Below are 26,549 nucleotides of genomic sequence, written 5' to 3'. Positions count from 1 at the left end.
CAATCTTCCATGTTTACTGTAAATAAAAGGGAATAAAAACTCCCGTTATCCATAAATCATCATTAAAGAACAAAATATGTTTAAGATCTAAAATGTAATCAAGTAATCCTTGGGTACAATGTAACTATAATCTAATACACTTTTTCTTCAAATGTAATCTTGGCTGATTATAGTTACTTATTTTTTTATAATCTGATTACGTAATCCCGATTACATGTAATCCGTTACTATCCAACTCTGGTTGCTTCTGAAGCATTCAACCATAACCTGGGCCGTCCTCTGGGAATCTCTTGCTCAGATATCATGGAGATGCCATCAAATAAAATGTTGAATGTCATTAATGTTGTGGCACACTATTGTGTGATATCTTTTTAAGTAGTAAAGAAAAAAAGATACATATATGGAATGAAGGAAGCAGCACTTTCAGTTCTTGTGTTGCCTTTATTAAGTCCTTTCAGTTTGGGAAACACTCTATGCTTTTTACTTATTTAACCAACTCAGTTTGAAGAAAAACAAATAATTTATTACATTTCAGAGCTCAGAGAAAACAATGAACCAAATTCAAAATATAATGGTCGTTTGTTTCCCTTTTCTTTAAATTTTAAACATGACTTTTCCAGGTTTTCCATGACCTTGTTAGTCTATATCCACAATGTTCCTCTTCCGGGATTGCTCTGTTGCCGCCGGATTCAACTCATTTAGGACAGATATCCGTTATCTTGGGCTTTCTTTGTGTTGGCATTTTAAACTCCGGTGGATTTCTGAGGACTATGGTTAACTGCTCCTCAGATCTCTGCAGGGTAAATCCAGACAGCTAGCTAGACTATCTGTCCAATCTGAGTTTTCTGTTGCACGACTAAAACAACCTTTAAACGTACACATGTTCCACCAAAACAAGTTCCTTCCCGAGGCTATTTAGCAGAGGCACCGTGGCTCCGTCCAGCACTTAGCGCTGCCCAAGACGATTGTGATGAAGATCACGTTTTTCTTCTATCCCGGAATGCTGTGTGGACTCGCCAGACCCTCCTCAGCAGCGCTGTGAAGGAAGGTCTGGCAATGTGAGACTAAGACCGTGTGAACCCTGAACAGGGCTTTTAAAGGCACTCCGTTTACAAGTTGCAGTTTGTCATCCTGCACATTTAAAAATTCCGAACATAAACATTCACTTCTGCACTACTTTTTGTAAAACAGGATTGTATGTTAACATGACATCAAATGTAAAAAGAAATGTTTTTGACAGGCATTGGCTCCTGGGTTGTGATGAATTGAAATATTAAGGCATCAGGAGCACCAATTTTTTTTCATGATTTCAGGCTTTTTGGACACAAATGTATTTACTGTCAACTTTTGTTGAGTGTTTTCGTATCACTATTTCTCTCATATATTCATTTATTTGCTTTATCCTTCTGATGTCCCATGATCTGCTGCCTTGGGCCATTTTTGTTTTCCAACGTAGTTGCACAACAGTCACCAGAGTCCATGTAATTATTCCTAACTTTAACATGAATGGCAAAATTGCATACCTGCCCTCAGATCAGTGTGGTTGGGCTAGAGTTCATGTGTTTAGTCCCAGAAGCTGCTAAATCTGAGGACATTTTTCGAAATTCATGATGAGATTCTCAGTCTCCTTTCAAAATGGTTTTGGGGACTTTGACCACAAACACCATGGGGTCTTTGGCCTTATTGCTGAAGGCTTTCCGGATGATGTCGACAGCATGCTGATGGGTTACGCCCTGCAGGGAGAGTCTATCCACAGACACCAACTCAAACCCAGCCTGGGGACACGAGAGGGAAAGTTTAAGTCAGACAGTCAAACAGAGTGTCAACAGGGTATCTGCAGGTCTTAAAAACATTGACTTTAGTTTTCTTGAAGAAAAGAAAGTCTTAAATATTTACTCTTGCTTGCTGCTAGGAAGCTCATCATCTGATCATTTTTAATGATGGGTCCATGTTGCATTATTAATAAGTGATTCTTGTTTTATACTGCTGGAAAGCACTGCAAAAAAATGTGATTTCCCATCATACTACCATACCTTCAATGGTCTGATTGTGTGAAGTATTACATTGCATTCTGTGCATGTGGTTTTAAAAAAGGTCTTAGGTGTAATTTGGTGAACTCTGCAGAAACCCTCATCATTATGTACTTCACGTCGTGTCACCTTGAGCACTTCACAGGTGGAGGCGGCTCCCCCAGGAAAGATCTTCTCGATCTTCACCACTGGCTGAACCTTCGACTCCATCCCGCCAGATATACTGATGCCTGAAACACCACAACAACAAGAGTGGGAGTCAGTGAGGTGAAACACCTGGAACTGTAAGTACACAAATATAAAATACAAGCACTGCTTTGACCTAACTATGTACAGTAAGGAGGCAAAGTGAGATGTTGTGCAGATAGTATTTTGCAGGGTCATGTACCCTGATATGTACACGTGTGTTTAACATGAACACATTTAACTTTAAGTTAACAATTGTAGAATATAGATGAGTATATGTGTAAAGAGGAAGAATATACATGAGGGAAGATGGTTTACAAATAAGCATTTTAAATCTGGAAGCTCTCACGCTCCTTTTGTAGTATTTCGGTATTGGATAGTTTTGGCTTGGCAGGTTTTGAGAAATGTCTCTGAGCTTTCATTAATGGTGCTCACCAAAAGACCTGTCTCTGTAATCCAGACACCTCAACGTGAACAGGTTTATAGGGACTACTGCCGCAATAAAAAGCAGTTCATTTATAGGAAAGTATTCATTAATATTTAATATGTTGCTGGGTTTTATTATGCCACTCCCACGCCATTTTTATCCCCCGATGTTTTATCATCTCTATTTGTCTCTATTTTTTTGTTTAATTTTTGGAAAGAACTTTTAAAGAAAACTGCAATATGAATAAAGTTTATTCTTTTTTATACATAGGCTATAGTTCCTATGAAATCTGCACTGCAGCAGGTTCTGTGAAATGTTTTTTTTTTTTTTATAAGGTTATTTTTTTGGGCATTTTAGGCCTTTATTGACAAGACAGCTGAAGACACGAAAGGGGAGAGAGAAGGGGGTATGACATGCAGTAAAGGGCCGCAGGTCGGAGTCAAACCCGGGCCCGCTGCGTCGAGGAGTAAACCTCTATACATGGGCGCCCGCTCTACCAACTGAGCTATCCGGGCACCCCTGTGAAATGTTCTGAAACAATCTGGTCATTGTTTTTAGAAAGACATGATGGATCGAACTGAACCCAAATGATTTATAAAATGATTCAGGCATTAAATCAATTAAACCCTTTTACCCAGTGACTGTTTGGTCTTGGAGATGCTGACAGTTTTGAGCTCGTACTCCTGTTCCGGCTCAGAGCCGTTGAGTCCGTTCTCAGAGGAAGCCTGATGTCCGTTCATCTGTTCATTCGCCACTCGCTGATCCGGACTCGATCTGAACACCTGCGACAACAAGGGCCGACTCCTGCGAGCAGCACTCTGCAGCACGAACACCGTTTCGTTACTCCTGTCTCCACTCTTCTCCTCTTGGCTTTTGGAGTGGCCGTTTCTAAACGGGGACCTTCCTCTCTCTGAGGCCGTGTCCCCCTTGTCAGAAGTGGAGTGCAGCGAAACCTCGTCAAAGTGGACGGAGCGAATCGTGCCGATGTCTGTTCGTATAGGAGGCCGGGAGTCTTGGCTGCTCGCCAGTAGCCAGTTGGGGAGCATGGGGCTGGCAGAGGGGGGTCTGAGGTCTCTGGACTCTGTGTTATATCCGTCCACTGGTATGTCCAGCAGCGGGGTGAAGGACCTGGAGGGATGGGACTTCTCCCTGGACCTCCGGGGCCTAGACACACTGAGCTTCTCCAGCTCATCCAGTAGATGGCTCTCCTTCTCCACCTCCTCAGCATTGTGGAGCTCAAATCTTCCCCTGTAATCTGGAGGGAATCACAAACTGTTATCAGCACCTGTTTTCGTGTTCTGGAAGCACACAGATGAACAGGTGCATGGTGAGTCAAAATGAAGAGATACAGAGTACAGTATTTTTATTTTCCTCACGCCTAACTTTTGTGTTTTTTTTTCTTTTCTTGGAAGAAATAGACCTCCATAGGGATGACATTTCCCTCAGAACAGATCTATAAGATCTATAGTAGGCCTACCACTCTTATTCTACAAAAAAAATAAAAAAACAACTGCAGAAAACACCAATCATTTACAATCATCAAACCTACCTTTTTAAGCAGTAATAAATAGCCAGCCTCCTAGTTTGGGCAAGATTGCCGTAATTTTCTTTCGTAATGTCAGATGTAATATAAGTTTGTAGAATTTGTTTTGTTGTATGGGTAAATGTTTTGTATATATGTGAAACAGTGTACATCTTGGCACGCAGAAAATAGTATTGTCAAATCAAATCAAAGATAGGTTTTTCAGAGAATATTTAACACAAAAATCAATCAAAAAGTTCAAATGACATCAAACTGAAGTGGTATGGTAGCTGCGGTGAAAGGTACTGACCCGGGATGGGAGTGATGAGGCGCCGTTTGGGTGCTCGACCAGATGTGGGAGAGCGAAGAGGAGGAGTTTGGACTGCAATACAGAGGAGAAAGAAAAGATAAAATGTTACAGAATGGAGCATAATGAGGACTGTTAAGACCTGTTTTGTTGCATGTTTAGTTTTTTTTGCAACTGATCACACTGATTCTCACAAACTCGGCCAGCATCACACGCACTTGAGCGATACTTGAGGATATCGTAGGCCTCGACTTCGATAGGGGTCACCACGTTATTAAACGCACTCAGGTCAGCAGGAGAAAGCAGCATCCTGAGAAACAACAACAGCAAAAGAAAAGAAAAAAATCATTTTCATCGTACAAAACACTTTTAATAAAGTCATCAGTGTCTGATTATCAACCATTTTCAAAGTTTATTTATATAGCACCTTTCACAGACAGCAGTCACAAAGTGCTTCACTGGCAAACAAATAAAAAAAAATACAATAAAAATAAAATAAAATCTAATAGTTGAGTAAATAAAGCAAAGACAAAACACCAGATAAAAATGTAATGTAATACAAAGAGAATAGACATAAGACACAAGTTTACACATGCCTGTCTGAACAACTGGGTTTGTAGCTGCATTTTTAAAAGAGTCCACAGAGTCCAACGACCTTAAGCTTATTGGAAGAGTATTCCACAGCTTAGGAGCTCCCGACTAAAAGGCACAGTTTCCTCAAGTCTTAAAGCTTTAGTGCGTAACTTTTTAATATTAATGAACGTCCGTTCCATTCAAGCCATTGCCAAATGAGTTGCTACGAAGCTAATTAATCAAATAATTAATAAATCAGCTGCACACAACTCTCTCTGTGTTTCTCAGTATGACTATGTTCAGAAGATTGTGTCGTCCGGTGTCGTTCCCGCGCAGAAACTCGAGTGAAGATAATTACCTCTTCTGAAGACTCCATGTTTTTTTTAATCCTCCATGTCCTCCTTGGCTACTAGCAACTGCGCGCAGTCACGGAAGGCTTGTATCATGTGGACGTGCCGACAGTTTTGTTGTCATTACTTGGAATTCCTCATGGGGGCGACAGAAACTATGCACTATAGCTTTAAAACGAGTCCGAGGTACACTTAAAAAACACTGAGCGGAGGACCAGAGTGCAAAAGGTTTACTGATTTACTGTGGAGCCTGGCCATGTAGGGCTCCATAAGTAAGCACCAACATTTTAAAATGAATCCTAAAATTAACAGGAAGCCAGTGCAGCGAGTTTTAAATAGGTGTAATGTGTGACCCTTTCAGTCTGTATTTTATCTGTTGGAGCATGTTGATTAAGGCAGGTAAAAAGTGAGTTACAGTAGTCCAAACTGGATGGGATAAAATCATTTATTATATTAATATTAATCACTGAATCAGTAGCTGTATCAAATGTATTTTTTATTGTCCTTGCTCTCCTTACCGGACTTCTCTCAGCAGCAGCAGCTTCTCAGGTCTGTCCAGCACGGCCAGCAGGTGGCGTATCAAGTTCTCCACTGACTGCTCTGCCACGTACTGTGAAAGAGGAACGACAAAAGTTTGGTATCCAGTTGATAATGACTTAAACTTTGAGCTGATATGTGAAATATGTTTTTATGTATAAAAACTGTAAACACAGACTCCTTTATGGGCAGTCCAAAGGCCAGCACATCTAAAAACTAAATCTAAAAAGTCTTCTTACCCTTCTGCACGTCTCCATCACAGCAGCCACCTCTTCCTCAGTCAGCAGCCTGCGGGCCATGTCCTCCACCACTCCAAGCATCTCTGAATTTGGCATCGCACTGAGCTGTCGTCCGCCTGAAAACATCATAATGGATCTTAAGAGGTTTGTCTACAGGCCCATCAATACCTCTTTGTAGTCCAACTTTATGTAAGTAAATGATGTAACTGGATGACATACAGCAGTTACAGTCTGAATAAATCTGTTCTATCAGTGTTTCCCAGAATACAGCCTGTAAAGATCTTTGAGCTTGCGGCACATCAATCAGTCCTAAAAGCACCATTACTCACTTCTCATAAAGGAGAAAGGCTGAAGATATTCTGTATTTCTCATTATAAACAAATAACGTAGAACACAAAAGTAACAACTAACTGACCCTACTAAACAAGTAGTCAGTGTATCAAAGTCTGATATATCTTATTCTTCTGCGCCATAGTGCTCCATTGTTGTCCACTGTGGTTTATTTTGACTCAATCCGAAATACACAGAGTCATGCTTGCTAACAACCCAGCTGTTTTAGGAAAAAATTGAATACTGTGGTATTTACTTGTGTGATTGTCTTCAAGTTTTTCACAGAGCAACCCAAGCAAGTGCCAGCATCTTCTTGAAACATTCAAAAAATCGTCAAATTTCCTGTTCAAAACTAATTTGTGTTGGTTTCTGTGGAAGTGGGAATATTGCAACTTCAATGAATTTTCATGATTCAAAATCGCAGCTACCTTTGCCAGCCTTGTGTGTGGATGGCGACTTGGAGCGCCCCCTGGAAGTGCGTCCAGCCTTGAATAGCAAGTTGACGAAGGTTTTTGAGCGCTGCAGAGTGCTCTTCTCCTCTGGCTGCTTCCCTTTCTGCTTCTTCTCTTTCTCCTGCTTGATCTCTGTGATTGGATAGCAACAGACGGTCATTCATACAGCCATTCCAACCATTCCATCTTTTGACGTTACCCCCTTTTTCTTTGCATCACCTGCCACGGTGACTTGGCTCTGGGACCTGCTGATTAGTCGGCTCGGTCTGCTGAGAGCCAGCAGCACCGACGTCTTGGGGGACTCTTGACTCTCCCTGACCTCCACTCCACGGATCACCGTGTCTTTGAGCAGAGTGGTTCGTCCCAGGCTGCGGGTGGTTTCTGTACCTGTCTTCTGAGAGGGAAGGTCCGTCTGCGAGGCGGTCTCTGTTTGCTCTGACTCAGACCTGGACAAAATAAACTACTGTGATCAAGTCTGGCCGTGTTGCTTTTGTATGTGTATCTGCAGTGTAAGAAGATCATTTTAATAGCCTAGAGCAAGCAAAACGTTGTGTATAATACAATGTTTCGGTCTGGTATTTTTTACTGTTGCTTCACCCAAATTTGGGAGAATAACTGAACATTAACAACCCTGACCTCTGGTCCTCAGTAGAGATGCAGACATCCACCATGTCTAAACCAAAATGCAGGCTGGGAGGGAACATGACCTGCGACAGGCCGCTCAGAGAGCTGACCGGAGTCCCAGACGACAGAGAGGAGGCTGAGGAGTTGGAGTCTGAACCCTGGGAGGAAGATTTCTGAGTGCCATTGGCCACTGATGAAGAAAACAAGAGATCATCTAACTCAAATGTATCCAAGCATATCACTGAGGGTCCTGTGACCTTTACAGGTTCACAGATAGAGCCTCACACAGACAACAAACACAAAGTATTGCAGCCTTCGAGATAATGAAAAAAACAGATACATACGCTTATTGAGCCATCTGTATTCTGCCACCATCTCTTTGTAAGCGGGGTATCGTCCTGCTTCCTGTGAAGATATGGCCACAGATATGCAAATGAGATACAGTAGAGACCTTGAAACTTTTATAGGATCGCTATATTTGATAAAGAGTAACCCTAGAACCACACAGAGACCCACAACCACACAACTCTTCATCCTCAAAGAGAAACACATTTTCCTTCTTGACTTTCTAGTAACCTTTGACAGATGGGGTGCTTTCTAACTCTTCATTTTTCACAAGGCAAAGCGAGGGATCCCGGAACAAAACTTGCGCATAACACGGCTCTAAGCTTTGATCAGCACCTGATCCCAGGTGCCTGGTGAATAATGCACACGGTCTGGCTATTTTTCAGAGTGCGAAACCCAAGCTCCGACAAGTAAAGTGAGCGAGGAATATTACGAGTGCATGCCAGCTGTCGGGCCCTGCTACACAAACCGCTGCTACGTCCACTGTGTGGCGACGCGGCTCGTGGGGTTTGTATTTGTGAGAGAATTAAAGATGAAAGGTAGGAAACCGGTCAGAAAGTTAAATGTGTGTCAGGTCATCTAACCGAGGCAGTAATGAAAGAGGCGACATGCTTTCTGATTACAAAGAGTCATTATGAAATGTGATGCTTCTGCTTGTGGTTAACACGGAATGCAACACCAAACATTCAACTGATACAACTTCACTTCTACTAACACGTTATATAAAGATGAAAGCTCCAACTTTACCACTGTACCAAAGGATTACATATTTTCAGTTATTTTTCTATCAAATTGGATTACTTTTACCCTCTGGAAAACTTCATGACAACTTCTGACCATTAATCATCTAAAAAACAGATTCTCTTGACAGCATAGATGTTCCCTGGAGGCTGACATTTGTTCATTTTACATCACATTGATTTATCACATTTTTATTTGTGTCAGCTCATAATTTTACACAAAGCCTCTCTATACAACCTTCCTCAACTTCTCTTTATATTTACTTGTGTCAGGTCATCCTGTTTCAGCTTGAAACCACTGGAGAGCAGTTTTTCTTATATAGAATGTTAAAAAAATGAAACATGAAAGATGTTTTTTTTTAATGCAATCCATAAACGTCACGTTAACATTTCTGAATCGTTGGCTCTGTTACAGGAATGAAAGCATGTGTATAGTCTTGCATTTATCATACATTTTTGTGCAAAATATTTTTGAGAAACATTTATGGTTTTTTCATGTTGTCTGCTATAGAAGGTCAAATTTTGTACATCGCTGCTCTCATCTTTTATTTTATTTTAAGATTATTTTTGACAGGACAGCTTAGACTTGGCCGAGGGGGAACGACATGCAGCAAAGGGCCGCAGGTCAGAACCGAACCCACGGCATTGAGGACTGAGCCTCTGTATATGGGCGCGCGCTCTACCAGGTGAGCTACCCAGGCACCCCACTGCTCTCACCTTGATGGTCAGCATGACATGCGTGTGGCTCTTCAGCACCTCCACGGCACTACTGTGGCTGATATCCTCAAAGCTCACTCCATTGGCAGCCAGGATCTGGTCCCCCATCTTTATTCCATTCTGCTCAGCCAGACCACCAGGATCCAGTCTAAAACATCACGACAGGAGTAAGTATGAGAGACTTTTTAACGACTCAATGTTTTAGAAAACAAACGTGATCTAGAAGAGAATGTTTTCCATGGCGGAGGTTCGTACTTGGAAACATAGATGCCCAGACCAAACTCCTTTCCCCCCCTGATGTTGAAGCCCAGGCAGTAGTCGTCTGAGGTGGTGTAAAGGTGGACGATCCTTTGGAGAGCGCTTCCTGAGCTGGCATCCGAAGGTGTCTGTCCGCTCTCCTCCACCACCATACGCCTATGTATCAAGTCCACCCTGGAAGATTGTCCACAGTCGGTCAGGATCTAATATTTCTGTGACAAACTGAGCTAATATTAACAGGAATAGTTCTTCATCACCAGGTCGTCTTCTCCTTGGAATAGCGGATGCCAGGGACTTTGCCAACGCGTCTCACCACCATCCTCAGCCTGTTGTTGCCTGTCAGGACCTTCACAGCGCTGCTCATTGTGATGCTCTCCAGGCTGATACCGTTCACCTCCACCAGTTTATCACCTACAAACAGGCCTGCCTCCTCTGTGGACGCAAATACACACAAGTACTGTCACAAGAGCAACACAAGTACAGTTACTACAGTCACAAAGAACATCAGGATATAAGTGGCTCTATCACACTATTTCACACAGTAGCACGTTAGTTTACCTGCTGTACTGTTGTCCTCCACCTTACTGACAAAGATGCTGAGGCCATGCTCCGAGCCTCCACGCACGCTGAAGCCGAGCTTGCCGTCCACACTCTTATCCACTGTGATCGTATGGAGGTCCTCACTCTCATCTCCACCTAAAAACATTGCATGGATTTTTTTTGTATTTTGTGTGTAAAAGGCTTTGAATCGCTCAATAAAAATACTTTTCAGAAAAAAAACATGGATGCTGTGTCAATAAGCCAATAATGGCCATAAATAGAGCTTAATTTGCTTCTGAAAGGAGGTAACTTCCACCAAATCCAAATGACAGAACTGAGGAGAATTAAAATAAGATCAAAGCTGGGTGGCCTCTAGCTCACCCAGTAAGAGCGTTTGCCCCTTGTTGGCTGAGTCCTGCAGCGGCGTGGGGTTGGAATCCGACCTGCTGCCCGTTGCTCATCCCCCATCTTTCTCCCCCTTTCATGTCTATCCACTTACAAATAATGTGAAAAAGCCCCAAAAAAAGAATCTTAATAAAAAAATAAGAGCAAAGCTGCAGTTACTCATCTAATTTTTTTTAAACACTGCAAACTCCTGTGCACCTTTTATTTTCAGTTCCCTTGAATGTCGATCAAAGACAGGGCAATAAAGATGGAAACAAAGTGTTATCTTTTATAAAGTATCAGGTCTATATCAAAGAAACTAAACGTTATTTAAATGCATAAATTACATTAAATGTGTTATGCATTAACAATACAAAAATGACATTTGAGAATAACAATATTAAGATATACTGCTTGTTTCATTTTCATGTTATCAAGTTATGTTTTCAAGTATTGACAATGTTATTGTCTAAGGTTTTTTAATTGATTGTTTCAGTCTGAGATGTGCGTATAAAGATATTGTTTCATTTTGTGTCTATGACCAAAACATTGCTTTTTCAATGCTGACCGGGGGCACCGTGGATCTCACAAAAAGGTTGAGATTAGTTCAGTATGATGCAGATATAAGATAGTAAAATGCACCCTGCTAAGTAAGTCTCAACTTTGTTGTATCTAAATCTGTCTTAATCCTAAAAGAAATACCCATAATTCTTTGTCTGTCAGATTTATAAACCATTGTTAGTCTGTAGGTTGTCATGTGCACTACACATGCAGCCAGCCCAACTATTCCTTACCATCCACAGGAGAGTTGATGAGGATGACCCGGCCCATGGGTGAGGAGGATCGGATTCCACGTCGGCGCTGCTCCTTCTTTCGTAAGAGGTTGCGTGCAGCCGTGTGTGACCCTTGGGTCCCGGGGGTTTTCTCCCTGCGGGACGGGTCTGACAAGTGAGCCATGGAGGCTGGCTGGGTCCCTTTTCACACACACTCCACCGGGGGCTCAGCTCCGGGTGGAGGAGCCTACAGCAGCGTACAGCAGAAGGAATATGGGATCCTCAAGCAATTTGCCCGCTGTGCTCCCTGCACGCTGAGACTATAATGTGTTCACATTAAGCAACGTAAAACTCACCAATGCAGATTGCTTTGTGACATGATAGCTGACTCTTTGGCTCCCTGGAGTCACACTTTGGTCCATTCCTGCCCATGTTGCATCTCTCTCACCTGTCTGAGCCTCACAGAAAAATAAACACATCAAGTAGGACTACACAAGTTCATTACATGTCCAGTCTTTGCAACTCACCTTACATTAAGGACATTAGGCCATTAATACAATAGGCAACAAATAAACTGCAGGTGGGGCTAGAAATAGGATTTAATAGGTTTATTTAGCTCAGACCTGACCCACTTAAGAGTCAGGATGTCACACGGTGTTACCATGGTTACATGTCACTAAACTTAACCCGTGATAACACAACAGTGTGTCCTCATGTCGTCACCTTGGGGTTTCCCCCAGAAGTCTAAAATTGAACGTATAATTATTGACACCAAGATAGAGTTAGGCAAATTAAGTTGAATTGCGTCTTAATTTATTCCGCTACGATATCTGATACATCCGGTAACGAATGTAGACTTATATTGCCCATTATACACAACAAAACACTTACCCAACATCTCTTCTTCTTCTTTCAAGCACAGAACAATTAATGTAGACAACAAGGCAGCTCTTCTCATGTAACGTTATTCTGCTTAAATACTAGCTAACGGGCTACTAGGCTAGGAAGCGCACTGATATGCGACAACAAAAACAACGTCTTGCAATTCATCCCATATTCTGTAAATTAATTTAACTAAATTCAGCTACTTAGTTATTAGCCTACCTGAGTCCATGTTGTGCAAAATGATCTAACGCACCTCCCTGAGACATTTCTCTGGCTGTTTTAAAAAGTTCCGCCCCCGGCCATGTCGATTGGCTGCTTTGAACTTTATTTAGAGTATTTGATTGGACGACTATTATGCCAATCAACTGCCAGAGTGTCAAGACTTTGTGTGCATTACAACAGAAAATCAGTGATGCCTGTCAGATACTGATGCAAAAAAATAATGCAACACAATGCACATTGATACAACTTAATGTATTAAATCTGCTTTGAAGCATTTCTATTTATCTTTTATTGTAACATTGTGGTTTGAGGTGGTTTTCAGCATCAGGTCTGCCTCCTCAGTGGTTTACACACAGACTCCAGGATAGAAAAAAAATAAAAAATAAAAATATATATATATTTCAGCCTGGTCTCCAAATTCCCTCTCTATCTGCTCTGGTAGTACAGTATACGCCGAATGAGAGAGGAGACAGTGCTTAAAGGAGAAAATCTACAAAACTTCTCAATCTGAGACAACAAACTTGATCACTAAATACTAAATGTGAAAGAAGGCCCTGCAGGAAACCAGACTGTTCTTACATGTTGAGGTTGGCTCTGAAAACTCCCCCACCCTCCGCCATGTGAACTTCAGATGACTTTACCTCAGGAAGTCTGGAACTTTTTCCAAGCAGTGAATAACAAAAACAAACTGTAGAGCACAAAGCCGTGTTTTATTGGTCAAAGGTTTCTTGGCTCCCAAGATAACAGTATCACAGAGTAATACAGAAAACTGAGTGTTGGATATCAGGTCCGCTCCCTCTCTTGAGTTTAAAGACAGACCATCATTAACACACTCAGAGCCTTTTACTACACAGTCACACTCCAAAATGCATCCTGGTTTTCCTAGAGACCAGGAAACTCACAAATCTAACACTTTACAAAGCCTCTTTTCTTACACTATAAACTTACATCTTTTACATGATCATTTGTATAGCTGGATGTTATTTTTCTGTGTTTTACAGACGTAAGATTCTTATCCTTCAGGTGTAATACAAAGCTTTATTTCATCTCTAAAGGCAGAAGTTCTTGTGATATTCTTCGGACAGCTCGGACGACATCTTCAATGTTGACTTTATCTCCAAATTCAACCTCTCTGTGCTCCAGAAGAATTCCCTGTGGGAGAATAAAAACAATACATAATGCAGTTCCAAGTGTGCTTGTGTTACCGTCTTTTACAGAATTTGTAATGTAATAAATGCATTTAAAACCTGAAGACTTTTGGAACAAAACTTGATCGTATGTAAGTTTTACCTGCTTTCCTCGTCCAATGACGAAGACCCCACCAAGGACAAAGCCCTCTCCCAAAACATTTCCCATGAAGCCCCTCTGAAAGGCCCGCAGGCCGTTCATCCAAACGCCAACACGCAGGAACGCCATGAGACCCATCTTCCGCTCACGGGGCCCATAAAAATGCCTCTGCAATGCAAGCACGCCAACCAGAATCCTTGAATCATTCATACTTAAACTGATGTACCACAGATCCTGAATGACTCTTATTCAAAAGGATTTAAAAAAAAACCCTCAGCATCGGGGGAACTGACCACGTCATTCACACCGATTTATTAGGTAGGGGGAAAAAAAGAAATATTCACCTTTTCATCCAAGAAGATCTCCCCCTTGAAGTACGGTCTGAAGTTCTGGACCTCGGTGCCGACGTCCTCCTTCACCACAGCGTACAGAGGGACCCCGAGCTCATCCAGCTGGGGCTTCAGAGAGGACAGCTCTGCAGCCTCCTGCAGCCAATGACATAAACATGAAACAGTCAGATTGCTCACGGTGCACGTACTGCAAATACAAAAAAGGCACAACATGCATCAACTGGTAAATAAATACCCGACCTACTCCCAATAGTTTTTTGGTGCTTCTTAAGGTTTAATTTGATTGGTCTTGTTTGTAGATGCATCACTTGATTAACCTTTTATTAAAATCGATCAATTGCATTTATATTGTTATTTAACTTAGTGGCTAACACTTATGACTTACGAGAGAGAGAGAGAGAGAGAGAGAGAGAGAGAGAGAGAGAGAGAGAGAGAGAGAGAGAGAGAGAGAGAGAGAGAGAGAGAGAGAGAGAGAGAGAGAGAGAGAGAGAGAGAGAGAGAGAGAAATTCCATAGTGGCCGTTGGGTGGCGCTGTGGGCAGTCCGGGACTTAATTGTTACAGGTGTGGCACGCAGCGAGGTCTGTGGTTTGTTTGTTAGACAGGGTAAAGATGGGGGTTCTATATTGAGATGTAGCCTACTTTTGGTATAGTTAGAAAATTAAATAGATATCCGACTTTAAAGTTTGGGCTTTTTGAACTATATTTTTGTCAGAGGATCTAAAGAGCCTTTACGGAAAGCACGCCATCTACACCGGAATCCACGTGACCAAAACAAACGGTGAGTCAACATGTCTCTTTATGTGTCACTGTGCATGGGAGACCAAGCTAGTTCCCCCTCTAGGGGGATTAATACGGTTCAATTAAGAGTGGAAATGTATTAAATAAATTCAAACGGAAGGGGAGGTTTAAAACGTCTTAAAACCTGACACCGCTGTTGTTAATATGACTCATGATGTTGACATAACTCATGATATGCAGCATTGTTTAAACCCACAGAATAGTGAAGATCCCAAAGTTTCCAAAAGGTACCTTAAATGTAACAATACAGCTTTAATACAGAATATCTATGACAGACATTGTGGAATAAGATGACTTAACCAGCTAAGAGGGGGAGTTTGTTAAGGGGCTCTAAATCCTTTTTTGATGAAGCCAATAAGGGGCTCTAAATCCCTTTTTGATGAAGCCAATAACTTCATCGTCATTAATTTCAAGATATTTAGTCATAACAACTGTGATTGCCATTACCTCTCTGCACAAAAATCATCCAGGTCGCCGCACTGCCATGATGACAGCCCCGGAACCCGTCCACAGAGATTTCGCTTTTAGGATCCTTTTGTCTGAGAGAAGGAAATGAGGTAAGGGGTTAAGAGTTGCGAACAGAATACATTCCATCAATAGCTTTTTTTCAACACACACACATACCATTTATGAAATATAACTTGCAGAACTTCTTTGGTGGTTAAAACAAAAAGTGGGATTTACCTCCTTTCAAAGTTTTGAGTTCAGTCTCCTCCAAATATTTGAGAGTGGCCTTCAGCGGTGATGTGAGAAAAATATTAGTAAAACCATTCATAACCCCAGTGATGAGGCCGCCGATAGCAGCCAAGCCCTTGGCTATGATTCCCGTTATCATTTCTCTTCTCTGCCCGTTTTACATTACTGCATCTTGGCTCCACCAGCTCCTCTGTGACTGCTCCGCGGACAAAAGCGCATTTAAGCCGCAGCTACAGTGGATCCTCCCAGTGTTGCTCAAACCGAGCTTTGTTTTGGACCGAGATACTGATCGGACATGATTACACGCAGCTGTGCGTGTAATCATGTGACGCCGTCATCGAGTCTGCAGAGGTAATACAACTGCAGATACCGAAAAATTGAATACAAAACAGCCACTGTGCTCCAGCGTTCGCCCTCCTCCTTCAGTTCAAAGGTCACTTTAGGAAATCGGCACCGTCATTCGCACAAAATATCACACAATAGTGTTGCAATATGTTCCATTATTTCCAAAATTAAGTCACTTGTTAGATTGACTTGTAGCCTACTGTGTGCATGTGCCAGGAAATAAGTCAGATGAACCATGATCACTACTAAAAAAAAAAACCCTTGACATGATTTCACACTTCGCCTGCTGGAGTTGAGTCATTCAGAAACACTGAACACAGAGATACTGAAGTAAACCAAATATAAAAATATATATATTGGTGATAAATGTTTATTTTCTGCACGTTTTATATTGCATATCAAACTACATGTACTGCAGCTATGAAATCATTTAACTTGTGTAAAAGATCGATTGTCAAACAACACTGACTTGATCACGTATGGTCTGCTTCTTGTTCTTCCTCCTGAAAAGTAACACAAAGCTTTATTAGAATTCATTCACCACTGAAACCATTACAATTTTCTGAAGTGTAACTGATTTTTTTTTTCTTCACATTTTAAACAGATCATAAATACTTTTTTTGTTGTTGTCATTTTCACTTGTTGTCCAGTTAGCCTACAAGGTCTACCTTCTCCTGGATGTTTGTGTTTTCAGGCTCCTCTTGTGGTGTCTCGCTCGGCACTGTATCCTCGACTGCTGCGTCACCGTCAGCAGGAGCCAAGCTATCAGTGGTCTCAGTTGTGCGTTGCCCGTCTGCCTCCTGAGATGATATGAGATGAGTTGATCAGAACAGCTCTGGTTAAGCATTACACAAATGTGTCTTTTTGCATTTCTGTCTCTTGATTCTGTTGTAGTCTGGCTGACTGTCTATTGCTGCTGGGACATTTTGGTTCTCAATCTCAACACTGCTGCCTCCCTCTGGACTCTGCTTTCTTATCTTGTGTTTGCAAAGAATAAGACGGATTAGATATTCTGCAAAAATTAGCCACCTTTTCCTGTGTCTCCTGTTCTGTTTCCTCACTAGAAAATGTCTCTTCTGGTTTGAGACCTTCACTCTGGTGCTGACTCCAACTTACCAGTTGCATCTTCATCAACCTGTGTGTGAAATGGTGTGATGTAGAACAATTAGTAGATCTGCCTTTTCTCAGCCTGATTCCTGTCTGTATTTTCTTCACCTGGACACCTGTGTAGTTTATGGGAATGAACATCTTCTTACTTTCTGTCATCTGGCCTGTAATGTTTAAGCTATCTTCAGCTGACTTTTCCTTAAAATCTTCTTTACCGCTCTGTTGACCTGTCCTGTGTCTTTCCTTGCTCTTTATCCTGCATCTCTTGCATCCTCAGTCTGTATACATGGCAACCTAAATCCTCATGCACATAACCTGTATTTCATCACCTTCTCTGTGTCTCGAGGGGAACGAGGGCTTTGTTTGTCGTGTAGCTCATCTGTTTCGTCTGTTTTTAAGTTGTCTGCTTCTCGGCTGGGAGTCGAGTGTAACGGTTCAGTCACCTCAGATTCAGCTGTGTCAGCTTCATCAACCACCTGCAGAGCCGTTGTGAGACAGAATAATACGAACAAAAGGAAATGTTTTGCCATCTGCTCTGTGTTTAAATGTAACCCCTAGCTTATTAGTTTTTTAAGTTGTTGTATATCATGGTACTAAATTGGTATAGATGTAATTCGATCATATCACCTTCTCCTCATCTTGGTCAACTTCTTTCTCTTCTGTTTGATTGAGGTTTGCCGTTTTCTCTTCTACATGATTGTCACTTGGATCCACCTCTGTTTTTTCTTCCGCTTGATCGCTCCTCTGCTCCACTTCGTCTTTTTCAACAGGCACATCTGTGGATTCCTCTTTGACCTCAGTGTTGAGGGCCTCCACAGGTTTTTTCTCGGGGGACTCTGGTCCGCTTACATTATCTGTAACCTTCACCGGGCAGACACACCAACTTCTTAAACCATTTTGAAATCATTTGGTAGCTATTTCCACACCCACATTAGGCAAATTATGCATTTTAAAATAACCATGATACTCTGCCCCAAACCAAAAATCAAACCAAACAAAGGAGTGATTGCAAAAGATGAGGGAGGCACCACCACCAGAAGCACAGATTTGTTTTTATCACCTCTGGTTCAGTGTCATTTTCCTGAGTGTCACTGTGGTTTTCGTCTGTGCCCTGCTGGCTTCCTGGATCAGTGGTGTTTGGTTTCTCTTCTGTCAGAGGTTTGTTGTCCTCAGCAGCTTCTGTTGTGGCTAACGTGAGTAGTCCTTCTGCCTCATCCTTCTCAGAGATCTGTTGATGTGTTGATGTTGATATTCTCTTGATGGATTTGGCTCAAACTGTTGTGTAAAGTGTTTAAAACATGCACTCCAATTGGCTCATAAGTGGAGTACGTTAAAGTGAGGGTAGAACCTTCCTTTCTTTTGCTTAAAATTAACTTAAGTAAGGGATCATCATTTACCTTTCTAATTGTAACAAAACAGTATCTAAACACTGGGTTAGAAGGAGGTTTTAGATGTCCTAAGGTAAATGGAGGTTCGGTTACAATAACTTTTTGTAATTAGAATTAAAATGCAGCGTTAACAGGGATTTTGTCACACAACCTACTTTTTTAGAGTCTTTCAAGGCCTCACTGATCTTTCGCTCCTCCTCCCTCAGCTTCTCCTGGTGCAACGCCTCTTCTCTGGCTTTCGCCTGCTCCTGCTCCAGCAGTGCCAAAGTGGCCCTTTTCTGCAAATAAAAATGGTGACACAACAAGGCCTGTGACTGAGAAAAAAGCTTCACATTTTAATAGCCTTGATACCTGTAGTTTCACACACACAAAAAAATATTGAAATTTTTTTAAGGATTTCCAGAGGGTTTTGACCTCCTGACCTGTTATTTCTTATGAGCCATAGATCTGCAGACATGCAGGGCCCTGTTAGCGGTTTCTAAAGGCGAAGCTAAAGGTATAAAAGATGACTGGTTGTGTGTTGCCTCAGCCCCTATAAGCTTTATAGCACTAAGTCTGAGGAGCTTAGACTGTCTTAAGTCTTTGTCATCCTTTACCGCAGCTCTAATACTACAGTTCTTAAAACCTATTTTGAAGATCAGGGCTCTGAGGCAGTAGAGGTATGAGCAGAAGTAGCTTTACTACTAGCTCTTTAATCGCTAGGAACTCTGTTTCCCAGGGGTAAGTCTCCTTGTGGTGGGTGAGGTCATTTTCTCCATATCGACTCCTTTAACATACTCCATTGTTAATATAAAACATTTATTATTGCTGCTTTAATGTACCAAGATAGCCTTGCAGGCACAATGGCCTCTGTCAGCAGTATCATTTAAACTTATAATTGATTATTATTACAGATTTTATAATTAACTTGTAAGCAGCATTTTTTTTAATGCTGGAGCTGGCAGAGGCAATTTTTAACCACTGTAAGTAGCTTACTATCAGGAGTTAATTAGGAATCCTTTTATTTCCAACATGTCTTATCTGTTGTATTATTATGGTATTTATCTTATTGTTGTTTTACATAGTATTATTTCAACTGTCTGTGTCTGCCTCATTACAGTCCGGAAATGTTTTATTACTGGTTCAACGATGTAAAGCACTTTGTAACTTTGTTTTTAAGTGTATTATTATTATCGTATTTTGATCATTATAGATTTTCATTTTTTTTGTGAAATAAATAATAATAATAATAATAATAATAATAATAAATGTAGTGGAGTAAAAGTATGAAGTAGCAACCAAGAAGTAACGTTACTCAAGGAAAGTACAAGTACCTCAGACTTGCACTTAAGTAACGTTATAGCTAGCTAGCACTTGGGTGTACTTAACGTCAGTTTGGCTACTTTCAGTTTGTATTACACTGATATTACACTTATGTATTATAAAACGGATGAATAGGTCATAAAAAAATACTTAGCACTGTATACACACACTGTTGTGTAATGTCTTCCCCTACTGACAGAAAAGTCAACAGCAGCTTACCTTGGTCTCGTATTCTACATTTGAGTTGTACTTGTAGAGCCAGTGGGCGAGATACAGGATGGGGTTCACAGGACGCTGCTCGGCCACTTCAGCGAGTCCGTCTGCCAGACATTTCCCCAAGTGTTTTTTTATATACTCAGAGTCCATGTTTTATCTGCGTGAAATATCGAAACATTAACGTTGTGAATGGTAGCTAGCTAGCTAAGCGTTTACAGCTACCGTTTGCTGATTCTAAGCTATCGCTAACTTACGAACCTCCTTCGCCAGTTAGCGTCGGTTAACAGGAACTCAAAGTTTAGCTCTTTTTGACGTCAGTATTTAGCTACACAGTAAGTACTTGTATATTTAATGTGTATTATTTATATCGTAAGCTAAACGTAACAACTTAAACTAATTAAAGGATATCGCCAAAACAAACCTTTTTCACCGAGCGTCCGGATGTAGCGGTGTCTCCATGGTAACGGTGTCACGCCATTAATGATCCCCTCCCCTCATCCTTTTAAACGGGTTCCTATCATTGACACATATATATATACAAATATAAAAAACTATATATATAAAAACTTCCTACCTACTACCGTCGACACTGAGTTTTTCAGTTTAAAATCAGATCTGGAGACATTATTACGTGGAGAAAGGGATTTAAATCTGAATTGTAAATAAGCCCTACCTTTGTCACAGCTCCTAAGGGCATTTTTTGTTTTGTTTTAGGTTGTATAAGCAATCACAGTCAGCTAAAGCTTACACCACTAACACAGAACGTTTAGGGAACGTTGGGGAACGTTAGTTTCTGGTTCCCTGAAGGTTAGTTCGAACCAGACCAAAAACTAATTGTTTAGGGAACGTTCCCTCATGGTTATAATGTTCCCTAAACGTTAAGGGAACCAACCAACTGAAACATTCTCCTGTGGTTGCACTGTACCTCCACACAACGTTCCCGTTTGGTTGTTTTTGGTTGTTCCGAGTGTGGTTTTAAAAATGTTTATTTATACCAGCTCCATTTAAGTTTTTGAAGTAGCATATAAAAGGTTTGCAGTCACTTGATTTAGATTCACTCAAAAATGATTGGTCTTATAAAATCTAAGTAAGATAAACAACATAGCAAGAGAATCTATTTATTTATTTTTAGGCTGATAACAATTTTGTTAAAAGCAATACTTTTGTGCTTGATTTCGTTTTATCCATGGTATTATCTTAGGATACATCCGAGGGCTGTATGCTGTAAAGCCTGTAACGTGGATGAGAGATAAAGCCATGGATGTATTAAGAGAAGCTCTATTCACGAAACTGCAGGCTAACCTAGCACGACATAATGATTACACCTCCTTGGTTGTCTAAATACATCCATCGTTTATTTAGATAATCATGGTAAGACCTTAAGTACAGACTATGTATTATTATTTACACTTCAAATATTCTTTACAAATTGTATGGTCTTTTATTTCAGATGAATCCATTCCACAAGCAAGAAAGCATTTCAGGACGGAGCGTGTGTCTGGAAGCCCTGTCCGTAAGTTAACATTTATGCATGCATTTAAGAAACCAGAGTCATATTTCCTACCATGGAACTACTGAAATTCAACCTGGTGCATATCACGTGACTGTTCTGATGCGTTTGTCCCTTCATGCCCTTTTTCAGGTCAGCAGACGTCACTGCCTCCACCACCTGCATGTAAGTGTTTTTTTTTTTTTTTTTTAGCGATTGTTTAATGTAACAGAATAGGTTCATCTTTTGCAATGGCATGTGCAAGAAACCTACCATAAATGAACTGACCTATATTCATATTTACTTTTTTACCGTACAGGAAACCTGCCGGTCGCCCAGAGCTGGATGGGTCTATTGTGACGCAAGCTCGGCCTGCCACTTCTTGGGACCCAGTTGAAGGTGGAATTGGCTTGGAATTTTCCGTTTCCAGTTAAATACAATTTCATGACAAGGAACTTGAGAGTAACATAACTTTTGTTGTTGTTGTAAACAACAGACCTCATCACACAGAGGGAGGTGAGTCATCCCACAGAGGGAGGCCATGGAGACGGAAATGAGAGGTAAGAAGACTCACTTAAGTTGTTCACATATGCAAGTTTATAATGTATAACAACTAAAACTAACACCATTCATTTTTCCATAGCCGTGAGGACATCCATTGCCCGCCTGACACAGCGGATGGATGCATTTGAGGAGAAGGTGGATGAGCTGCTCATGCTGTTAAGCACCTCCCAGTCCCCTCCCTCTGCTCCAGGCGAGGACATGTTGGTGTCGCCCTGCTCGACAGTCACCGAGCTGGAGGAGTTTGACCGGAGTCTTGGTCATCCGGAGAGGAGGATAAAAATGGTGATTAAGTGCCCTAAGATTAACACTATATAATTGCATAAATTCAAATATCACCATAACCGAACTGACTTCTCTTACAAAATGAGATTGTACAAGCTCTCCACTTTGTTCCACATATATAATTTGTATTTCTATATGTTTTACAGCAACTTTTCCTGACAACGCTTGGAGGTCTGACTAGAGATGGTCCGATACCATTTTTTGCTTCCCGATACCGATTCTGATACCTGAACTTGCGTATCGGCCGATACCGAGTACCGATCCGATACCAGTGTGTCATATATTTTATTATGTTTTAACAGCTGTATACTACTATCTCTGTATGGATGTGATATGATTTCTAATCTTTATTGTCTTTGGTTAAACTCTTTGTGAAACATGAACAAACACAAACAATGAATGCCACAGAACTTTCTTCTATTATCCAGTTTGACAGTCAGTTATAACGGAAACATAACATAAATAATCTACTTTAACGTAGATTTTCTTTAGGGCTTTATTACGTGGTATCGGATCGGTGTATAAACTCCAGTACTTCCCGATACCAGCATTTTAGGCAGTATCGGAGCCGATACTGGTATCGGTATCGGAACATCTCTAGGTCCGACCACAGGTACTGCAGTCCGACGCATGCTATGGCGAGTGGCAACTAATAACGTGCTGAAAGAGTATAGCCTGCGGGGAAGAAAGGCAAAGAAGGCCTTCCAAGACCTGACTATATGCAGGGTTATAACAGGCAGGTGTTATTTTATTGTTCACAGTATTATGCTTAGCTTGGCTGATAAGAGGTTTTAATTTGACTTGTAACTTTGTTTCATTTTGACTTCTACTCTAGCGGCCTCCCAGAAGAACTTCCCCGCGCTGACGGCAGCAGACGTGGAGGACTTGATCGGGCAAGCGCTGAAGTTTGCCCCACACAGACGGTAAATTGAAATGCTTCTATATGATGTGAAAAAACAGAGTTGTTAGTAAGGCAGTTAGTCTTGCTTTTGTCAACGTGTTGATTCTTAGTATGATATATCAAACTTTTGTTTCTTTCTTTTTAGGCCAGCTGAGAAGGACTAAGCCAAACCATGGAGCTCTATTTCTTATTTATTTTTTTTTGTATTTTTTCCATCCATCTTGCAGCTTGTATTTTTTTATTAAAGCAATTGTATTTGTTAATATGCTAATATATAATAATTCATTACATTATCATTCCAATATGCATCTTTGCACACTACATTTGCACTCTACATCCCACTCCATTGTTTTTTTTGTCTTATTTGTATAGTTTCTGATTGTTATATTATTTTTTTAGGCCTTTTATATTTTTTGTATTTTGTTAATTTATATTAAAGTTTTAAATCCCATCAAGTTTGCCTGTTGCCTGTTCATTCATTCCTGCCAATATATAATAATTCATAACTGCTCATGCACAGACAGTTTAAACTAATAATAAAATTGGTACCACAGTCGTTAGTTATTTAAACCTTAGGGGAACGTTCCCTAAAGGTTCCAACGTTAGGTTCCAACGTTAGGGGAACGTTCCCTAAAGGTTACAACGTTAGGGGAACGTTCTCTAATGGCTGCAACGTTAGGCGAACGCTCTGGGAACGTTCTGAGGACGGTCGATGTAACCAAAAACTAACGTTCCCTAAACGTCAGGAAAACTTTCCATGGGAACCAAAAACTAACCTTCAGGGAACGTTCCCGCAACCAAAAAATTGTTACCTGGGTACAACCATTTGGGCAATTAGTAAAGAGGACTACATTTATTAATGTGACATGCAAACACTGTAAAAATGTCCCAGAATTGACCCTGAATTAGATCACCAAGGACAGTTTCAGTGTTATAATAACCCAGACTAAAAAGTTACATGAGTAGGCCTAGGCTATGGAACATTTTTCTTTAGGCCTATATTAATATCTTTGATAGTGACAATATTTATTGCTTTATATGCTTATTTGCACCCTCTCCTGAAACTGGTACAGTTTGCTCACACGGGAGAGGAGGAGGTGGGAAAAATTTGCAGCAGGCTCCGTTTCCAAGAAACAGGTGACACCCAGTTAACATTTGTAATCACAGATATCATTTTCCTTGTATAATCGTACTACACACCTTTCAGCCAAATATAGCCTTCACGTCGACATGACTCACCCAATCAGACTGTGTGCAGTCCAGTCCCTCTCACTGCACATACAGAGGTTTATTTTATCAAATATAATCAAAAATATGCATAGTTTGTCATTTAAAAGCTTCACTGTAACATCATTAAGTGTATTGTTTTCTCATTTTTAAGCCAAAACATCAGATATTGGCTCTTAAGCAGTTTTTGGCCCACTTATCGGCCCTGTGAACATGACAAGTAACCGTTAGTCTCCACTTTAATTTATCACAAGAGGGTCTATGAAGTAGCCTACTGACATTTTAATAGTGTCCACACATTTTTCAAGTTTTATTTTCACTTCTAACAAGGAGAGCTATGTAGGTTATAGTTATATACAGTATATGTTTGAATAAAACAACTATATGGAACATTTAAAGACATTATGCTTCCCCCTGGTGGTTGTATCGGAAACAGACTTATTAAACAATTCCTAGATACTTTTATTAGTTCCTAATATTGGGCATTTAGTATGTGTTTCTTTTCTAATGATTTGTGCAAAAAACGTTGTCGTAGACCGTATCTTGTTGTAGAACTGTTTATATAAACTTGGTTATCAGAAAACACGACACAAGGAACTATTAATTTTTCATATCCTGAAAGAGACTGTCATCCTTCACCTCATGTCCCTCCATTTCTTTTTGAAAAAAAAAAGAAGAAAGAAAATGAAGCCAAATTCATCATCTGAAAACCATGGCAACTACTTCAATCCTCAATGATAAATAAAAATGTGAAAACCAGCTAATCCAGATGAAGATTTTGTATTCACAAAAGTCTACTGCATAATACTTTTTGGCAAATGTTTTCAGTTGTACACATTCCAAAGTACAACAAACAAGAACTGAAACAATGACATTTACTACTTTCTATCAGTCTGTGGTGTGTTAAAAAATAGACTTTATAATAATAAGGCTATATAAACATGGACATGAGCTCTCGGGTCTACGCTAATAAATAAGTGCTTCAGTAACAATAACGTAATAATGAATACATGTAGTAGCCTACTCTAAAGCAGATCTTGCAGGCGGATCAGCTGAATAAAACACATATGAGTGTGTGCTTAGAGTTCCGCGGTGGCTGCAGCCGGATCATCCCGGACGTTTCATTTGCGCTGCGGCGGCACTTCACTTAAAAACACTGTTGGCTTTAGGCTATTGGCGACAAAGTTGTAAAAGCGCTTTGGCCGGCGGAAATGCGTGCAGGAGCGACCAGCTGTGTGGGAACTGGGGACGCGGTTCCGCTGCTGAAGTGTCAAAGGTCTGATCTGATCCTACCTGGAGCGACTCCTCCGGTTTCACTGCAGGACACCACTGCGTCAGCAACAGCTGTCCTGCAGCCGAGCACTGGCTGCCACAAGGGGAGAATTACGTCCTCAGTGGAAGGCTTTACGGAAGACTTGTTTTTTTTGCCCCCCAAAGTGTCTTGGATTCTGTGGAAATATTTGCTTTACCGTGCAAGGTAACCCGCCACCTGCCGTCTGTAGTCTAAGCGTAAAGAGGATTTCTGCATGAAGCTCAGGATAGGCTATACAAAGTTTCCTGTCCAGCTGCAGGTTAAAGCGTCTGCTTCGATTTAATTATCATTTATGTTGTGGTGCTATTTTATGTCTTCACTGGTCGTGCGTTATTCATCTTAATGCTCCAATTTCTTTGGATAAAATGGATTCATTTGGCAAATCCCTGATTTTAAGGTTAGACTATAGGCTCTTTGGTTTAATGGTTTATTTTCCGTCCTTCTCATTTGGAATGTAACTGAGAACCACGTAGCTGTTGTTTGATAAAGAGCATTTAAAAGGTCGAAAAATGTAATTGTAGGCTAAATGAAGCAAGGTAGGCTATATAATCAGGTGCACTGCTGAAGGGATTACATGCAAATACGCGTTTTAATAAGAGCGCCTTTGTTCTAATAATAAACACCGGCCTGTAATTGAGCTTAGGTCAAATTTGGAATTGGTAGATTTATGGCTTCTCAGCAATGTGTGTGTGTGTGTGTGTGTGTGTGTGTGTGTGTGTGTGTGTGTGTGTGTGTGCAGTGCTGAACTAGTGTTTTACTATATTACGCTACAGTAAAAACTGTGCATGAGCATCATATAACAGGTGTTCACCTGCCAGGTGACTATCTCCCTGAAGGCACATG

At 40.9% G+C, this 26,549-nt stretch overlaps 3 protein-coding genes, 2 long non-coding RNA genes and 1 pseudogene across 10 annotated transcripts in view; 3 read left to right on the top strand and 3 right to left on the bottom strand.

Moving 5' to 3' along the window:
* Positions 1–234: 234 nt before the first annotated feature.
* Positions 235–12,502, bottom strand: LOC144535884 (PDZ domain-containing protein 7-like). 2 transcript variants are annotated; one of them, XM_078278657.1, is made up of 18 exons: positions 12,226–12,502; positions 11,691–11,792; positions 11,356–11,581; positions 10,196–10,333; positions 9,895–10,069; positions 9,635–9,811; positions 9,380–9,527; positions 7,922–7,982; positions 7,590–7,767; positions 7,173–7,399; positions 6,930–7,085; positions 6,172–6,287; positions 5,914–6,005; positions 4,691–4,782; positions 4,476–4,547; positions 3,278–3,898; positions 2,160–2,260; positions 235–1,775 (listed from the first exon to the last, which is right to left on the bottom strand). In XM_078278657.1, exons 3-18 carry the CDS (start codon positions 11,516–11,518, stop codon positions 1,620–1,622), a joined length of 2,673 nt encoding a protein of 890 aa, XP_078134783.1. In that variant the 5' UTR covers positions 11,519–11,581; positions 11,691–11,792; positions 12,226–12,502; the 3' UTR covers positions 235–1,619. The 2 variants fall into 2 exon arrangements, with proteins under 2 accessions (XP_078134783.1, XP_078134784.1); XM_078278658.1 differs by having other exon boundaries at positions 11,691–11,786.
* Positions 12,503–13,132: 630 nt separating this feature from the next.
* Positions 13,133–16,019, bottom strand: LOC144535893 (peroxiredoxin-like 2A; annotated as a pseudogene). Its single transcript, XR_013503706.1, has 5 exons — positions 15,562–16,019; positions 15,325–15,416; positions 14,073–14,213; positions 13,732–13,896; positions 13,133–13,593 (listed from the first exon to the last, which is right to left on the bottom strand). The product of XR_013503706.1 is annotated as a peroxiredoxin-like 2A (transcript).
* Positions 14,620–16,701, top strand: LOC144535900 (uncharacterized). The gene is made up of 3 exons (XR_013503709.1): positions 14,620–14,857; positions 15,348–15,434; positions 16,613–16,701. It is a non-coding gene; the product is annotated as an uncharacterized LOC144535900 (long non-coding RNA).
* Positions 16,242–20,458, bottom strand: dydc2 (DPY30 domain containing 2). Of its 3 annotated transcripts, none has more exons than XM_078278666.1 (8): positions 20,353–20,458; positions 19,935–20,088; positions 18,569–18,691; positions 18,086–18,253; positions 17,653–17,886; positions 17,355–17,501; positions 16,534–16,718; positions 16,242–16,421 (listed from the first exon to the last, which is right to left on the bottom strand). In XM_078278666.1, the coding sequence occupies exons 2-7, from the start codon at positions 20,079–20,081 to the stop codon at positions 16,569–16,571; spliced, it is 969 nt and encodes a 322-aa protein (XP_078134792.1). In that variant the 5' UTR covers positions 20,082–20,088; positions 20,353–20,458; the 3' UTR covers positions 16,242–16,421; positions 16,534–16,568. The 3 variants fall into 3 exon arrangements, with proteins under 3 accessions (XP_078134792.1, XP_078134791.1, XP_078134794.1); XM_078278665.1 differs by having other exon boundaries at positions 16,587–16,718; XM_078278668.1 differs by lacking the exon at positions 18,086–18,253 and having other exon boundaries at positions 16,587–16,718.
* LOC144535897 (uncharacterized) lies at positions 18,632–23,618 on the top strand. 2 transcript variants are annotated; one of them, XR_013503707.1, is made up of 9 exons: positions 18,632–18,706; positions 21,382–21,444; positions 21,574–21,606; positions 21,740–21,819; positions 21,917–21,980; positions 22,064–22,266; positions 22,413–23,002; positions 23,102–23,189; positions 23,313–23,618. It is a non-coding gene; the product is annotated as an uncharacterized LOC144535897 (long non-coding RNA). The 2 variants fall into 2 exon arrangements; XR_013503708.1 differs by lacking the exon at positions 22,413–23,002.
* Positions 23,619–25,559: 1,941 nt separating this feature from the next.
* Positions 25,560–26,549, top strand: part of scn4aa (sodium channel, voltage-gated, type IV, alpha, a) — a 28,485-nt gene continuing 27,495 nt past the window's right edge. Inside the window, exon 1 of the mRNA XM_078278676.1 lies at positions 25,560–25,871. The gene's annotated coding sequence lies outside the window, so the exon portion shown is untranslated. The remainder of the gene's footprint in view (positions 25,872–26,549) is intronic.

The sequence above is a fragment of the Sander vitreus genome, chromosome 21 (genome assembly GCF_031162955.1).
Source record: "Sander vitreus isolate 19-12246 chromosome 21, sanVit1, whole genome shotgun sequence".
NCBI classification, from domain to species: Eukaryota; Metazoa; Chordata; class Actinopteri; order Perciformes; family Percidae; genus Sander; species Sander vitreus.
This window is presented reverse-complemented; position numbering and strand designations above follow the sequence as displayed.